The 18,251-nt window shown below is 32.4% G+C and overlaps 4 protein-coding genes across 5 annotated transcripts; 2 read left to right on the forward strand and 2 right to left on the reverse strand.

Annotated features, from left to right (window-relative positions):
• Positions 1-231: 231 nt before the first annotated feature.
• Positions 232-2,985, forward strand: LOC100812399 (protein DEHYDRATION-INDUCED 19-like). The gene is made up of 5 exons (NM_001281957.1): positions 232-316; positions 431-570; positions 1,878-1,955; positions 2,069-2,370; positions 2,877-2,985. The coding sequence occupies exons 1-5, from the start codon at positions 232-234 to the stop codon at positions 2,983-2,985; spliced, it is 714 nt and encodes a 237-aa protein (NP_001268886.1).
• A 5,209-nt stretch (positions 2,986-8,194) lies between these two features.
• Positions 8,195-9,195, reverse strand: LOC100812935 (17.5 kDa class I heat shock protein-like protein). Its single transcript, NM_001254024.3, has one exon. The coding sequence runs from the start codon at positions 8,995-8,997 to the stop codon at positions 8,533-8,535; it is 465 nt and encodes a 154-aa protein (NP_001240953.1). The 5' UTR covers positions 8,998-9,195; the 3' UTR covers positions 8,195-8,532.
• Positions 9,196-10,803: 1,608 nt separating this feature from the next.
• On the reverse strand, positions 10,804-15,435 carry LOC100814011 (uncharacterized). Of its 2 annotated transcripts, XM_041007822.1 has the most exons (6): positions 15,356-15,435; positions 15,254-15,319; positions 14,589-14,729; positions 13,919-14,003; positions 13,689-13,769; positions 10,804-11,417 (listed from the first exon to the last, which is right to left on the reverse strand). In XM_041007822.1, exons 3-6 carry the CDS (start codon positions 14,718-14,720, stop codon positions 11,065-11,067), a joined length of 651 nt encoding a protein of 216 aa, XP_040863756.1. In that variant the 5' UTR covers positions 14,721-14,729; positions 15,254-15,319; positions 15,356-15,435; the 3' UTR covers positions 10,804-11,064. The 2 variants fall into 2 exon arrangements, with proteins under 2 accessions (XP_040863756.1, NP_001276266.2); NM_001289337.2 differs by having other exon boundaries at positions 10,812-11,417; positions 15,254-15,409.
• Positions 15,436-16,910: 1,475 nt separating this feature from the next.
• HSP17.6-L (17.6 kDa class I heat shock protein) lies at positions 16,911-17,595 on the forward strand. Its single transcript, NM_001360350.1, has one exon. The coding sequence runs from the start codon at positions 17,004-17,006 to the stop codon at positions 17,466-17,468; it is 465 nt and encodes a 154-aa protein (NP_001347279.1). The 5' UTR covers positions 16,911-17,003; the 3' UTR covers positions 17,469-17,595.
• Positions 17,596-18,251: the final 656 nt, after the last annotated feature.

The following is an 18,251-nucleotide window of genomic DNA, read 5'->3' on the forward strand; positions in this document are numbered from 1 at the left end:
CATTTGTTTAATAATCTCAACTTTGATGCTAACCACAAAAACACAGCACAACACAACTCGTTCCATTTCAGTCGGCAATTCTGGAAAAAGTCAAATCATTCTGGAATTTTCATTCATTTGAGAGAAAAGAGAAAAACAAGTGTTCTTTGAATCTGTTGAAGGTGGTGATTTGATTTGATTTGAATAATTCACATAACCAATTCATCTATTCATTATCTCTCCGATCTTTCAATGGATTCTGACTTCTGGACCTCGCGTCTTGCCGCCGCTAAACGCCAATACACGCTTCAGCATCACCATCCAAACTCTCACTTAGGTTCGTGTTGATTATGTTATGGAAATTCATGTTTTATAATTTTGAGGAAAAAAAATCATCTGTGTTCAATCAAAATCTGATTTTTTGCAATTTTGATCATCTGGGGTGTTTCAGATCGGTTGGGAATCGATGATTTTGATATGGAAGAAGAGGTGAGACCCGATTTCCCTTGCCCCTATTGTTATGAAGACTTTGACATCGCGTCTTTGTGTTCTCATCTTGAAGATGAACATTCTTGTGAATCAAGAGTCACGGTAGGAGCCTGTTCTTTCTTATCTCTGATTTTCATTTCCTTCCCATGTTGCAATTTAAATCTATGTTTTGTTCTTTTATGTTGATTGTTCGATTCAAAAAAGAAAAAGAAAAAAAAAAGAAATCTAGAGCTAGATTTTCGTTTCTTTTACTTAGAGAAATTGGTAGCCTTGATAGTAGAGTTGTCGGAAGATTAGTATTTTCTTGGAAGCATGTTAGCATAGTATGTATAGAGGGAACCTATAGAGATTTGAATTTTATTTATATTTCAATCTCAGAAGAGTTCTAACAGTATGTATGGAACCGTGGTGGATCATGTTGAAAAACCATGGCAGCCTTAAACTGTGATACTCTTTGGGGTGGAGGAAAAATCGTGGTGGCACCGTGGTTTCAACATGATTCCAAACATACAAAAAACATGTAAGGAAATGAAGTATTTTTCAGTTATTTATATTTAGGATCTTGGACTAGTAATCTGCTATAGGTTCCTGACATGGTTATACATTTTTGGTAGAAGGTTTGCAATTTAGTTCTGATAACTCAAGAAGTGATGAGGGAAATTAGCTCGAAAATGTATGTAATTGATTAATTTAGAACTTTGTGGAGGAGGAATTTGCATGTCGAGAGGACTTGTTGGTTTAGTTGTAAGTTTGTCATTTATCATAATGACTACATAATCAAGGATCCAAAGGTAAGATAGAAAGAAAAGGGTTCAAGGGCATAGAACACCCTATATAATAACCTTTTTCTTTCTGCCAAGATATTCTTCGAGCATATGGCTCCAAGGAGAATTGTTTGTCTCTATCTAATTCTTTTTAGTTGCCCTTGTGTATTGTATGCCTATGCTCAAGTCATATATACAATATATCCAAGATCGTCCAGGAGGTATGTTCTTAACAACTACTTTTTGTGACAGGAAATGATTATATATCATTTAATAAAAAGTAACCTGTTGATTGATGATCTTCTGAATCCTAAATTGTAAATGTTACCTGTTATTAACAATCTTGTGATCATTGGTATGGGCAGGCTGCTCTATTAGGCTTCACTTCATTATGTGTATGTCTGCATGTGCATATATTTGAAGAATCTGTTTGAATGAACTATATAAAAGAAAAAATATAGAATCTGAAGTACTTAGTTTGAATAATATGTACCAATAAGCTATATAATGGAAAATGAAGAGGCTGAAGATCAATGATTAACCAGTGTCTTTATTGTGTTTGTTACTTTAATCCCTGCCTCAATGATTGAATGATCTCTAATCTGGTTATGGTAGTCTGATATGCTTTGTTTTTCTGGGATGCAGATTTGTCCTATATGCTCCGATAAAGTTGCACGGAACATGTTAAGTCACATAACGCTGCAACATGGGCATTTATTAAAGATATCCTTTGTACTGTTATTTTTTATTGAATATTGTTTAGCTTGCTCAGATAATGGGTTGTTTCTCAAGTGAAAATTGAAAAACTTGAATTGCTTCCCTTAACTGAGGATTACTTACAGAGAAGGCGCAGGTTAAGAAGAGTTGCTATTCCAAACAGTCAGACATTGTCCCTTTTGGGTCGAGATCTTCGTGAGGCTCATCTACAGGTGCTTCTTGGTGGTGGAGGTGGTGGTGGATACCGGTCAAATAGTGTAGCTGCAGCCGTATCTAATGCTGCTGCTACTGATCCATTCCTATCCTCATTTATTTTGAACTTCCCTGCTTGTGAAGCTGAAGAAATTTCAAAATCTGTGGTAACAAGTGCTGAGAATTCTTCTGCCAAAAATGCGACGCCTGAACATATTTGGAAATCAAGGTGCTTTTTAATGAATTTTGGCTCCCTAATCAGTATTCAATTAAATGAGATTTTGGAATTCGTTAAAATGTTCACTCCCTCAAGTCATCATGAAACACACTAATCAAAATGCATTTATCTGTCCAAACCCTTGTGTTGAGTGATTATCCTCTTAATATATATGATTTCCATCCTGCTTATTACTTATCCAAAATCTAGAACATGTCTCAAATATTGGCCATGCTACGGAATTGGTGTTGCATTTTTTTCCTATCAGAGCTCAACTCAGAATTATTTTTTACATCATCAAATGATCAGAATGTAATGTCAGGGTGGGAAGAAGCATGATTTGTTTGTGACCTTAATAATGATCTCTTTTCTTCATTCATCTAGGAACAGATAATAGTTCACTGTAGTTGTGTATTTGTGTGGATAAACTGGACACATTATTCATGCATAGTGTGCATGCTTCATCATTATCCAAGAATGATCTGTGTATCACAGCTTTGATCTGTCTCTTTATGCAGTTTTGGTCCCTCCTTGAGTACTGAAGAGCGCGAGAAACGGATGAGACAAGCTGCTGGGAGATCTGGTTTTGTGCAGGAACTGTTTCTTTCAACTTTGTTAGGTGAATAATGGAAGCTGTAAGGTGCTTTCAGAAGAATAATCAACACGAGATCCATCGTTAAGGATCTTGAATGAAGGATACCTCTAGTGGGATTCGTTGGTTATCTGACAATCCATGTTATAGACTAATTTTGGTATATTGTCACAGCTGCACCTTTGACATATAGTGCTGAATCTGATCATAGTTATCCTTTTATCCCACCCTTGTAAGTTGTAAGCATCTTAACTGGAGATGTATTACTATCTGAAAACAAAAAAATAGAAGTTTTCTTGCTTATGGAAAGACCTATTTTATTATATTGGCATATTATGATTCCCTTGACTCAAGAGAACTCCAGGACCCTTATGCTCCCTCTCAAGTGGAATCTGATGAAGAAGTTGGAATTTTCTCTTTTAGATAGATTGAAAAAAAAACTATTCAACTAATGTATCATTAACTACTTTTCTATGCACCATAAATATGCATTTGGATTATTTAATTTAAAGAAAATACCTTTTTATAAGTTACTTATAATCACTTCTTTGAAAATGTTTTCCCCTATAATTTATATTTTCAATACATGTACTAAATGGAAAAATTGGTGATGTTTGAGGGAATATAAATTTTTGTGGAAGTGTGACATTATGGCCTTAGTGAGCTTACATACGTTTAAGTATGAATTCTTCACCAACTTCTTGTAGAACTTATTGTATTATATTCTCTTTTTAATGTAAAAAGTTAAATTAATCATGCGATCAGAATCAGGTAGGAGGAGCACTAGAAAATACAAGATATGTAGTCGTTTATCATGTAAAAATGTTGAATTATTTATAGATACTAAAGCCTACAAAATTCGAATGACAATGAAATCCATCATGATTGCTGCTTATTCTCTTAACTCATCTGATACTTTGATCCGTTTAGAACATCTAATGTGTAAATTAACTTGATAAGAACCATATTCCCTATCATGCCAAGAAAAAACAACGAAAATTCACTGTGGACGTGTAACCCAACCATGAATGCTGGGGCATCTAGTCTTTTGATATTTTTTTTAGTGTTTGAACCATGCATGAGCTAAAACAAAAGAAAGAAGAAGCTTGAAAAGTTGTTTATTACTTTATTGGTTGTCATTGACTCAATTGTAATATTAGTTTTGTCTTATTCGCCCATAAAACTTGATGATTTGTTTCCAGTCTCCACAAACTAAAGAGGTCTTAACAGTTGACCAAAACACAAAACTGGATTGGGTATATTTGAACAGGTTATTGGAAATTATACACAGTGTAAGTGTGAAACACACGGATGTCGGCATTATTAAAAGTTGCAAATTAATTTATGATTTGCGTGTTGAATTCGCATTATATTAGTACTATTTTGACAAGAACTTCTAGATGGTAATGAATGTTTAATGATTACTCTATTGTTCATATTTATAAGTACTTTGTGTTGTTTTAATATTCACCCCTTTTATACCTTAACTTATTTAGATTTTAAAATAAAAAATATTCAAACTGTCAACAATATAAAAAATATAACATCGCAATAATTCTTAAAAAAAACAACTAAATTGATACAATAATCTAATAATATAAAATAAAAAAGCCTAAAGAGAGGCACCTTCAATAAAGTCAAACGGGTATTATTTTAAAAATATAAAAGATATTCTGTTTTTTTATTCAATCATAATTTTCAACTATTGTTGACCCTAAAATTATTTGGACTTATTTAACTTGATAACCTATTTGGGCTAGGCGATTAAGATGATCGTCAAAATAATCATTTCGATTGATTGATATCTGATGACTGATATCACACGGTTTATAGCCAATGATTAATATCTGACAATATCCTAATAGCATTGACCGAGTTAAGATCCATTAAAATTGAGTTAATAATTCAAGATTTTTTTTTTATATTATAGATAATAAATAAGTCATTTTTATTTAAAATTAACAATTAGCAAAGAGAAGAAACACAAATTTTCTTTCTTTTCCCTGCTTGAGTATGGTTCAATAAAACCCTGTAAACTCCTCCTTTCAGAGTTCATATTAGGTGCCGTGCTGTTATCCTTCTGTAATGTAAAAAATATTCTCCTCGGGATTATCCAGAATTGCTATTGCTCCATTAGTCTGTGAATTAATATGATAACAATTTAGATTATGTTTGATAAAATATTTAAGTTAATTTTTAATTATTTTTATTAATTAAAAAGTTTATTTGATTCTCCAGTAAACACTTCTTTTAAAATAATTTCTTTGTAATTTTTAACATTTTTAAAATAGTAATTTTACTAAATACTTATAATTCAATAATTTAATTTTTTAACTTCTAATTAATTTCATCATACATAATCTTAATCATAGTGCACGAGATTGCTGTTATCACTTGTCACATTGCTGCAAGATTTTGCGTTATACTTAGTTGTTAATAAATGAAAGCTAATCTCATTTTACACCTTCAATAGCTGGTAAATTATTAAATTCGCTGTAATCTTATTTGCCTTATGAAATTTTAGCAGAAAACACACAAGATCACAAAATCCTCAGGTAAACGAACAAAACACAACAGTTTTCAACTAGGGAAAAGGGTATCATATCTTAATCCCATATTTACAAAATTATCATTGTTTCATATTCTAAGACATTTTTTATGAATGTTGTCGTAAAAAAATATTTTTTCTAGTTCCGTTCCTTTGAAACAGTGACAGTGTGGACCCCATTCTCCATAGAAGCCTTCACTTCATTCACTTTTGCATTCTCCTGTAATGTGAATCTTCTCATGAACTTACCACTGCTACGCTCCACGTGATGCCACGTGTCGTTCTTGTCTTTCTTCTCAACGTTCCTCTCTCCGCTTATCTGAAGAACCCTATCATCTTCAATTTCCACCTTGACATGTTCCAGAAAAATCTGGTTTCGATTTGGTTGATTGCACACTTTCAGATAGTTCGAAAAACTTCTGGACTTCTTGGAGAAGGTTCTAGTCTTCAATAGAAGGTTTCTGTATTTTTTATAACCGAAAAAAATGTCAACAATAATAAATTAATAAATTTCAAACTATTAGCGGTATTAATAATTAATAACTACCGTGTAATATAAATATTTTTTATATAATTGAATTTATAATAAATATATAAATATATTTAAACATATAAAATATATTTTCAATTTATAATGTAATATATTATTATTTTTAATTAATTACCCATATAAAAAATAATAAATTGTTTTATATATATTTTTTCAAGTTAAAAATAAAAATATTAAAAATAATAAATTTACCCATATAAAAAATTTAAAAAAATCATCTTAGTAAAAAAATCTTAAAACCACTCTCATTTAAAATAATTGTTTTTTATATATATATATATAAAAAATAAAGAGAGAGAGAGAGGGGAGAATTAACCCAATTATCCTTAAAAATAATAATTAACACAACAATAACTCTTAAAAAATTGATACAAGAATCTAATAGTATAAAAAAATTAAAAAGTAAAAAGATACACTATAATGACAAACGAGTATTATTTGGAAAATACATAAGGTATTTTCTTTTTTTCTAACCATAAATTTAAGTTATAAAATTAAAAGAGAATAAATGTTATATACTTATACTATCATTTAATAATAACAATTATATATAATAAATTTATTAAATTTTATAAATTACTTTTAAAATCATATAAACAATAATTTATGATTCTACCACATAAAATTGGATCACGTTAAGTTCAAGAATTAAAAACCATGATATTATTGTAAGTAGTTGTGGGATTCAATAATTTCCAAGTATTTATAAAATATGAGAAACACTGAAATTGACAAGAAAAGTTATCAGGATTCATGGTCTTCAATCTTGATTTGATTTGTAATTTCTGGATCTTCAATTTTATTCATTTCTTGATCGCGTTTTTACATGTGTTTCATGAATTGATTTTGTTTGCTCCAAGTTCTTGTTTCTGAATTCATTCACTTAAATTCTTGATTCATAAATAGTAGTTTTCCGAATACAGAAGTTGAAAGTTTAGATGATGGCAACATTCACATTCGATGGTTGCCATGCCACTGTAGGCGGTGGTGGCATCGGAGGAGTGCTAGTGGGGAGGTGAAGTTTTTCTACCTCAACACCATCGAGGATAAATTGGAAAAGAATGAAAAAAAAAAAGAGAGAAAAAGTAGAAATCTCATCCATCTAATACAAAAAGTTATATTAATAATCTTATAATTGATGTCACTTTTGCACCATGCGAAATGATAAACTTGATCATAAGATTAAAATTCTAGTGCTTCTCTTTTCTTTCTTCTTTCTTCTTCTTCTTCAATTTCATTTTACTTCATGTTTACATTGTTAACAAAGTAATTAAACATGCACTAAACCTCCCCCACGGAGCTAGTAGCATGAAAACTGAGAACAAAAAAACATTTATACAAGGCAAACAAAAAGCATCGTTGGTGTGACTCCTATTTTCTTGAAATCTAATGATCAATACCTTTACAAACTTATAAGTTACAAATTGCAGAGACAAGTTGGATTATTAATGGATTGGATGTTTTGAGCATAATGTTGTGTTGTTGTTTTAAATGATGTTTCGGAAGGTGAAGAGGATTATTAGCGGACAAACTCTCTGTTCCTTGGATTTACATGTGGATATCATTTTACCTGGGAGAGATGTTTGTAGAAGAGAAATTGTGCCAAATTCTTGTTTCTGTTTTTTGAATGAATTATATTGAAAAAGTAATTTACACCCACTCATATATAACCTATTTTCTTATTATATACTAATGATAACTTTGTAAAAACTTAAAAAGAGTGATTTCTTATTATCCAATAATTCTTTCTCGCCCATTTAAGAATAAATTTTTAGAAACGCAGTATATTTTTTTCCTTTCCTTAACTAGACACACAAAAATTGAATTGAATTGTGTTGTTCTTGTTTCTTCACCTATTTTTACTTACGTATTACAAGTATCAATATAAGAAGTCCATCCTAATTCAGATAATCAAACCAGATTTCTGTGTAAAGCCTCAAATTTTCAGATGTTATTGTAGGGTCTTTACAATCTAAGTTTATGTAGTTAGTGATCACCACGCTCCATCCCACCTTTAAATTGTCTGTGCATTTGTGTATTAAAAATCCAGAGGAAAAAAAGTTGGTTCTAGTCTTATTTTTCAATTTACTCTTAAACTATCTGAATCTGCTGAAGAGTACAGATAAAGATATATATTCTTAGTTTATGGGAACACATTAGACGTCTATTAATTCACGTTAATATGGAATATTGTATATATTCTTAAGAGTTTCTCTACTATAACAAATGCAATTGGCCAAATACAATTCACATTACACAATCTATTTGGCACATATCAGACACTAGATACACCGAAATTATATATTCTGAACTCTGAAGGTAGGACTTTATTCACATGAATTACACAGCCACACAGTTATCAATCACTGGAGCAATTACAATCCACAATGCATGCATGGAAGATTTTTCTCAAAGGCACACAAGACAGAAGACACTTATTACAACAACAAAGGATAAGCTCACGATTTTCAACCATAACATGGATCAACCAGAGATTTCAATGGCCTTGACATCAGGCTTCTTAACCTCTTCCTTAGGAACAGTGACAGTGAGAACCCCATTTTCCATAGAAGCCTTCACTTCATTCACTTTTGCATTCTCCGGCAATCTGAACCTTCTCACGAACTTACCACTGCTACGCTCCACGCGATGCCACGTGTCGTTCTTGTCTTCCTTCTCAACGTTCCTCTCTCCGCTAATCTGAAGAACCCTATCATCTTCAATCTGAACCTTGACTTCCTCTTTCTTCAGCCCTGGAATATCAGCCTTGAACACGTGTGCCTCTGGGGTTTCCTTCCAATCCACACGAGTGCTCACGAATGCAGAATTTTCAGCAGAAACAGAAGAAGTGGGAACATGAAAATCCTTGAAGGGATCCCAAATGTCGAGTGAGAATGGATCGAAGACGTTGCTCCTTCGGGCACCGAAGAAACCTGGAATCAGAGACATCTTTTGGTTTTTCTTAGCTGAGATTAGAAACTGGGGAGATTGTAATGAGATCGCAAACAGGTAACTTTTTTCTTCGTTTGATGAGGACGAAGGGGATACGCGAGGTATTTAAAGGAAGTGAAAGGATGATCTTGTATGTTCCAGAAAAATCCTACTTTTTGCAATTTGGTTGAATTCACCAGTTTCAGATGATTCCATAAAAACGTCTGGAATTCTCCACACCATGTACGAAGGTTCTTGTTTACTACACATCATTATATTTATTTTTCTTCCACTTCTGGACATCATTCATAAATACATTAATAGGTTTTTCCTATATTTTTCATTATCATATAGAAATTCTTTATACCTATAACAATGTTTCAAAGTAGTTATTTTCGTAATGCACTTTCTGAAATATTATTTTATTTTACTGTCCAGAATATATAAATACGGAATAGAATATTGTTTTGTTTTTCAAAAAATACTTTTTGAAATGTTAAGAAAAATATCTAAAAAATTTCAAGCAGAACACTGAGACCATAGAAGAGGAATTGAAGTGGAGAAAATATATATTACCTCTATTATAAAATAAGTATCACATTTGATAAAATAAATCGTCCCAAAATAAGTATCATATTTAACTTTTCAATATAACATTAATGATTTTTTTTCTATCAATAATTCTAATAAATATTACTTTAGTTTTTCAATCTAATACTTCTGTTTGTCTCATAAAAAGTATTGCATTTGAAAAAAAAAATTATCCCAAAATTAATATCACATTTGATTTTTCAATGTAATATTAATTATTTTTTTTTACTAATACTCCTAATAAATGTCAATTTAGATTTTTTAATATAATATTAATATTATCCTTTTTGAACTTTTTAATAAGATTAGTTTTGTAAAACTTACTCTCTTTCTTTTATTTATTAGATTTTCTTGGTCTATGTAAAACAATCTATGACAATATTTATTGAGATGAAGGTAGTATTAATTCTATTCTCTTTTATCTTTTTAATAAGGTTAGTTTTATAAAACTCTCACTCTATTTCATCTATTTATTAACTTTTTTTAGTTTGTGTAAAACAATCTAAGACGATTCTTACTATGGAACAAAAGGAGTAATTCATATTGGTCCTTCACTCCGAGCACTTTGACTTGGTCCACTACAACAACTTAAGTTTGGAGGATGAAAACATCCTAACACTAAAGCATAAAGCAAGCAAGGGAAGAAGGGAGACTAAAACAAGAGATTGAAGGGGATGAAGGAAGTGAAAGAAATATGAGAATGTGATGAAAGAGAAGGAAAAGTGTTATTGCTATGAAAAAGGAGAGTGTGTTGTTGTGCTGAAAAAGGGAGTCCGTGAGGGAGAAGGTTTGAATATTATTAAAGTAATTTGATTTTAGAAGAAGGGAAGGAGTGTACTTAACAAAAAAGAGAGTGGAAATAGAATAGCCTCATAAATATTATTTTGGTCACAGTATAATACAGCCAAACAAGTAGAACAAAAGGCCGAAGGGATCCATTAAAAGCCCAATTGTAGAATTCTACTATGCCTAAGCCTAACTCCAGATTTTGGGTGTCTTTTAGGACCATGAATTCATCATCAATTCGTCTTTTAGATAAAGTTTAAATGATTAATATTATAAGAATAAAAACCATAGACCCTTGAAAAACAAGGTTAATTACAATTTGAATTAGCTAAAATTGTCAACAAGTAAAATCATCAATCTTAAGGATATTTTGACCATAAAATTAGAAGGGCAGGGCCATGATGTGCGTTGCCAGAATGGTTTTAAAAACATTGGAGTCAAAAAACCAAACCACAAGAGAAACAACAATAAAATTAATATCGCCCTTCAGTACACGCCAGTGAACATTGTCCAACTGAAGCAAATGAACATTTGCAAAACAAGGGGAAAAAAAAGACAAAAAAGAGAATGCAAACATTTAAATTTATCGTCCTTCTGCAACATAAAAAGTTTAGCACTATTCTTTCCGGACATATTTAAAGGCCAGGTAGAATGTAACCTCTAAATATTGCACCATAAATAGGCCAACGGCAAGTATAGGAAACATTATTATTCCTTATGTTTTCTTCTCTTTGCTTTTCCTTCATGAGAATGATCCGGGGACATGGAGGAAATGCCAGTGCTGTGACCATGTGAGGCCTCGGACAAGTTGGATTTAGATTTAGACGCATGTCTTCGTTTTGAAATACTAGATGGCTCACTAGCTTCAGTTAGAGAGCTTCTCTGTCTGCTACCTTTTGATGAAGCTGCTCCACTACTTTGCATAGGAAAATATCGAGATGAAGTTGTCCCTGTGACTCCAGAAGAATTTCCATGGGCATGTTTTGCGTTAGTTGAATTGAGATTTTCAAGTTCTTTAGGATCAGAGTAATGGACAGTGGAAACTCGCCTTGAAATCTTTCCTGCAGTAGAGTAAAAGAATTCATTTCTCTTAGTGCTTGAACTTTGATATAAAATTAAAAACCTGTGAGTAATAAAATTTAGAAGTACTAATATAGCATTCCCATGAACCAGTCATCTAAAAGGGAGAGAAAAAACAAAAATGGAAGTGAGATCCGCGTGAATCCAAACCACAGTCTGAAAAACATCACTAAAGAAAAAAAACAACACTGATCAAGTTCACAAGTAAATCATTTGCTACTCTACATACAATTTAACTTCCAATGTTACATGAATATTGGACTTATATTCACATACTTCTGTTAGGAATAACAACATTGGCAGAATGAATTTAGCAGAAAATTCAAACCTCTGATCAGAGGTTTCGTGGTGCACGCAAGGATAGAAAACACACTTGAAATCCATCAAAATTACAAGCAGATGCAGAAGAAATGGGTTGGTTGGTCAGTTTGGCAGAGATAAAGACCAACTTCTAGAAGTTTTTCAGAAGCTACTTAAAGTAGCTTAAAAAAAAAAAGAGAAATATGGCCTTTTTAAGGCCCCGTTTAGGGTGGTTATGGGTTTCCATTTTTTGGTTTTAAAATGCAATTTCAAAACAGAAACACGTTTGGCTAAAATGGGACTGGGTTGGTTTTTTAGTTCTTTTCAAAATAGTTTTCATCCCATTTCAAAAACAAAAAAAATAGGTTTATGGGTTTCTGTTATTGGTTTTACCCTAAACCCAAGGGACTGGTTTCTCCCTTCACGCTGCTTGCTCTCCCCCTTCATGTTGCTCTCTGTCCAACTTCCATAATCTTCTCTGTTGATTCTAGCCACCCACCGTCGGCCTCCTACCGTCGTTGTCTGCCTCCCACCGCCAGCCACTTTCTCCCCCAAAGATCGTTCTCCTTCGCCACCTCTGCACTTCCCTTGGCTCACCATAACTTTGCGAAGCCATGACCCAAACACCTTCACCGTCCTTCGTCATCTCGTTTTTTCCCAATGCGGGTCAGCCACCAGCTGTGGCAGCATCAAACCTTGCAACTTCGTCTTCTTCTGTTACGAAACGACATTGCCACCCTTCTCTAACATCCTCGCTGCCCACCACCACCGCACGTTTATGCATCACCGATGACGCCAGATCTAACTCAGATCTGACCTAGCGTGTATGCAAAACCATCGGTTCTGCTGCCACCCTCGTCGTCACCTCTGCTGCCGATTGCGACATGGTGGGATCAAAGTCGACGCAGCGCATTCCATGCTACCACAACGGCAAAGTAATCAGGGTTGGGTTTGCGGCAAGAAGAATGGAGAGTGCACTCGGGAACATGTCTTGATTCTTGTTGATTTTGGGTCTAATTTTTCTTTTTGATTCTTGCTTGAGATCTTTTGATTTTTAGTATTGATTTCTTCTGAGATTTTTGGTTTCCATTATTGATCTTCATTTCTTGTGTTGATTCCTGTTTGATATTGTGTAATAATGTTTTTTGAGATCTTTTGTTTCCCTTTTTTATTCCTGTTTGAGATCTGTTGATTTTTAGTATAGATTTCTATTGTTAATTTCTGAATTCATGCAAATTCATAAAGAACATTCAATTTTCTTAGAGTTCTGAAAAATTCATAAATGTTGATTTTGAAATTGATTCTGAGGTTCCTTTTGTATTTTACAACAGTTTTCAAAACTAAGGTTGAAATTAAAAATTCAAAACGAAAACTGGGTTTGATTTTCAAATATTTTAAAACTGAAAACGAAAAACCACGCCGAACAGGACCTAAGATTCCGAGTTTTTTAGAAGGTTAAACAAAGTAATACACTAAAAATTTAAAAGTGGTTCAAGAAAAAAATAAAAGCAATTTATTGAAAGAAAAAACTGAAGCAAATAAGCTCTTTCGCAACTCATTAACTCAGACTATATTAGGCTGAAAAAAACACATTGAGGCACTAACTCTTGGATGTTGCATTAGGTACATCCAACATCATTGTAAAAAACTGTACTCAGTCTACTCTTGGGGCGCAACTATATATAAAAATATTCATTAGACCTAAGTTTGCAAAACAAGCCACTGCCCCATCTTCATGTCCTAATGACTTGAGATTCTACCTCAAATAATAGTAACAATAAATTGAATCATTCTCATCGAATTCTTGCATTGAACATGAAATGAAGGAACAAGAAAGATTGATTAAGGCTACCATGTTGCCATCATATTTACCTTACTGTGATTATCATCCTTCATATAATAGTAACAGGAGGAGATTCAAACAAAAAATAATAATATCAATGGATGCATACCTATTTTTGGTTCTGTAGAGGAAACAAAAACTGTTTCGTCTGGCTCCTGAGCAGAATAGCTTACAAAATCATATACTTTACCTGCCAACATAACATAAAAATTAAGGCACTTGCAAAACAATCATATTCATATCACAGACATAAAAAAAGGTCATTTTGAAGATCAAGATAAATATATTGAAAGAGAGATCATAGCATTGATGTTGCCACATCTGATTCACTTTATTTACCTGACGAATCCTTGAAGCTGGCTAGTTTACCATCATTATGAAGAGTGAGAAACAATTTCTGCCCATGTATGTCAGATAAAAAATCCTGGCCAACATCATACACATATCAAGTAAGACAATAAGGACAATGATTAACATAACATCAAGCAGATGCTCTTCCACCATCTATATCCTAGATGGAAGGAAACCCGGCAATACAGATACCAGCACATTCAAATAGAACGAAATCTAAAAGTAATTTATATTATCCTATAATTGTAAGAGGGGAATAAACATCAGAAAATTGAAAGAGGTATTATGTAGGAATGTAGTTATCCACATTCCTTGATGAGATCTAACACAACAAAAACCAACATGAAACGTTTATGGTGAGTTTTAACCCAACCAAAACAGAATCTAAAACAAGAAAAAATAAGCTTAGTAGAGACTTGATCAAACAGAAGTTTAACTGTGATGTCGTGACTGAAATCAACAGGGAAAAGGGATACCCAAACAAGAACTATTTTTTTTTAACTTTGCTTGATATCGCACTTGATTTTTTCACTATTGTAATGATGATGATAACGATATCAATTCTTTTGATATATTTTTTTACATTTAGTTGGCAACAGTAGTTGGGATTCAGTTCAAAAAGAAATAATCAAAACCATAAGCATAAAGACAAACTTACATTGGAAGAAGGCAACTTAAGAAACAAAAGCTCGGTTGAGTCAGTCAAGTTAATGAGTGTTTCGTTGCTGTCTTCCACGTACTCCGTGGAAGGCCTGTAACCTTCTTTGCCCTCCAAATCCACCATTGACATTTGCAGAGCCTAAAAAACCCCAACCCCAAATAGAGAGAAACAACAGAAAATCAAAATACTGGAAAATAGTAAACTATTCAATTCAAATGCAAATAAACATGGTCTGCTATCCATGGTAGTTAAACTCAAGATTCTACCCCGACTCGGAAAGGGGTCACAGAATCGTAAACTGAGAAATCGTAACTCGAAACGTAAGATTCTACAAGATTTATAAAATCAAAATTTATGCAATATGCTATTAAATTCTTATATATACATCTAACATGGTAAAATATGACAAAAAAACACTTACATCACACATCATATACTTAATTAAGCTTAAATTCATAGTCAAATTCATAAGCATAAGTGCATAACAAATTCATTGGCTAAACAAACCACATTCAGAATTCATAAATGACAAAAAAGGAAACAAAACAACTTAAAATACTGCACTAATGCTTAGTAGCAAAAGTCCAAAACACAAGACATGAACAACTACCTAGCAGAATAAAAAAAAACAGAATTGCATAAAACAGAGCAATTGAACACACCTGACGCTGCTTCGCGCAACTGAACGCGCAAGAGAAGAAGAGTTTGTGCCACGGAATCCCACTCCCAACGCCGTCAAAACCGGCGCGTTGGCTCTCTCTCCCGTCCTCGGAACCCCACTCACGGCGCAGTTGAGCGTTGCTGTGCCTTGTTTTGATGGAGACCGGAGAGGTTATGAGTCTCGATTCAGTTTTGGGGCTTTTCACGTTTTTTGGGCTACTATTATTAGGCTTTTAACTTAAGGGTGTTGCTACGCGCACCATGTAAATTGATGGTACACTCCGCATAATTTACGAAATTCTCATTTTATCTTTCTGTAAAATTGATATAGATTGGGCAATCCATAAAATTCATACACCCAAATCAACCGCGCTCAAAAATATGTTTTACAAATTAATGACCCAAGCAGAAATTAAACATGTGACTTTCGCATTGTTAACACGATACTCTAACCAACTTAGCTAATATATCAATTATGTTATAAAATAATTAATATTATTATATATAACACTAAAATTTTTAATGCATATTTAATGCACATATAAATTTAGATAATAAATTTTGTGACAATTAATTTTGATATAATAATTAATATGTTTACATATATGAATTTTTATGAAACCTATGATTTTTATTTAAATTTTATATATGTAAAAAAATACATTATTAGATCAAAATTAATTATAACAAGATCAAAAAATACATTAGTAGATTTATGTTAATAAACCTATAATTTTTATTTACAATTTATATATGTAAACAAATTAATTATTAGATCAAAATTAATTATCACAAAATTTACATGCGTATTAAATATACATTAAAAAATTTAGTATTACATATAGCAACATTAATTATTTTATAAGATAATTAGCCTAATTGTATTTTCGTCAAAAGGGTAATTTCATAATAACATAAAAAATACCCCATGTGAGAAGTGCAATTAGCTTTTCTGATAGTGCCAATAATAGTTTCCAAAAGAGTTTGGGGCTAAAATATATATAGTCCAACTCAACCATCAGAAGCTAGTCCACCTTGAGCCAGTAAAATCTTAGATCCACCAAACTAAGTTTGGGCTTAAATTTTTGTAGCCCAACGCAATTCATTTATTGGACTTATGGAGTTAGCTCATTGTCTTAAAAATAAAAAGTTTGCAGTATCAAGTCTCACCTTCCCTGTAAGTATGGAATGAAATTCTCCTAACATCATGAAAATTCCCTAGAAATCTATAGGAAACAATTGTGAGCATTATTTAGCACTTGGGTGGATTTTAATATTTTTTTTACCTGTATTTTTTTTCTCACAAATGCCTATATGTTGTGTTGCCTCATTCTTAGGCATTATAGAATTCTGAAATTGGGTCTTTTTGTGGGCACTTTTTGATGTTTTTGTTTAAGTTACTGTACTGTGGGCCACAAAACGTATAGATCAAAGTAGTAATAATAATATTGATTAAATGATATATATATATATATATCTAGAAGGTTGTAGAAGACTAGCTAGAACGTACGTATTCGTGTGGAGAAGTCCTGAAGTTTATCGAATCATCTAAAACTGCTAAAATAGCAAACAACATTATATTGTAAACAATATTTTTCTGGAACATACAAGAGTATCCTTTCACTTCCTTTAAATACCTCGAGTGTCCCCATTGACATCATCAAACAAGAGAAGAGTTACAGAATTTCCTGTTTACGATCTTATTGCAATTTTGCAACTTTCAAAGCTTATTAGCTAAAGTAACATCAAAAGATGTCATTGATTCCAAGTATTTTCGGTGGCCCAAGGAGCAACGTGTTCGATCCATTCTCACTCGATATGTGGGATCCCTTCAAGGATTTTCATGTTCCCACTTCTTCTGTTTCTGCTGAAAATTCTGCATTTGTGAACACACGTGTGGATTGGAAGGAGACCCAAGAGGCACACGTGCTCAAGGCTGATATTCCAGGGCTGAAGAAAGAGGAAGTGAAGGTTCAGATTGAAGATGATAGGGTTCTTCAGATTAGCGGAGAGAGGAACGTTGAGAAGGAAGACAAGAACGACACGTGGCATCGCGTGGAGCGTAGCAGTGGAAAGTTCATGAGAAGGTTCAGATTGCCAGAGAATGCAAAAGTGGAGCAAGTAAAGGCTTGTATGGAAAATGGGGTTCTCACTGTTACTATTCCAAAGGAAGAGGTTAAGAAGTCTGATGTTAAGCCTATAGAAATCTCTGGTTAAACTTGGTTTCACTGAAAATCGTGAGAGCTTTTAAATTTGCTTTGTTGTAATAAGTGTCCTTTGTCTTGTGTTCCAATGGTGATTTTGAGAAAGATCATACAATTGTGCCTTGTGTTGTTGTGCAAGTGTAATTGAAGTGAATAAAAATTAACACCTGCTTTCAGAAAATTTTGCTGTGTGTCATTGTCATCGAATATGTGAGGTAGGCAAGAAATAGACCGTGAAAATAATATCTGACATTTGGCTAATTGCTTTTGTTATGCTGAGACACTCTATGTGAAATAACTGCATTTATCATGTTCCATCTTCTTAATACAAGAAGTCAATACCAATGTCTTACCAAATTAAGATAACAGGTTGATTTGGACTCATCAAAGTGCAGCACTAAAGGGTTTTGTTAACCAGCAAGTTCAGAGCATCATTTAAGTAATTAAAAGAAAAAAATATTAAATATATAAATCATAAGATGATATCAAAAAATTCATGAACAGTCTCTTCATTTTTTTTCAATAAAAATATTTTTATTTTAATTTTTTAAAATAATATCCTCATAACATTGGTTTAACTCCCAAGTTTAAAATTTACTAGTGCTAGATAAATTCTCTAAGATAATGTATAGATAAAAATAAGATAAATTAGAAAATTTTTAAGGAGAGATTTTTTTTTTATAAAAATTAGGTATATGTATTGGTTTTAGTTTACAGAGAAATATAATTTATATTTTCTTTTTGTGTAAATATTAATGAAAAAAATTATTCAAATTCAATTCTAAATCTTAATATT

Source organism: Glycine max, chromosome 13 (genome assembly GCF_000004515.6).
Source record: "Glycine max cultivar Williams 82 chromosome 13, Glycine_max_v4.0, whole genome shotgun sequence".
Classification (NCBI taxonomy): domain Eukaryota; kingdom Viridiplantae; phylum Streptophyta; class Magnoliopsida; order Fabales; family Fabaceae; genus Glycine; species Glycine max.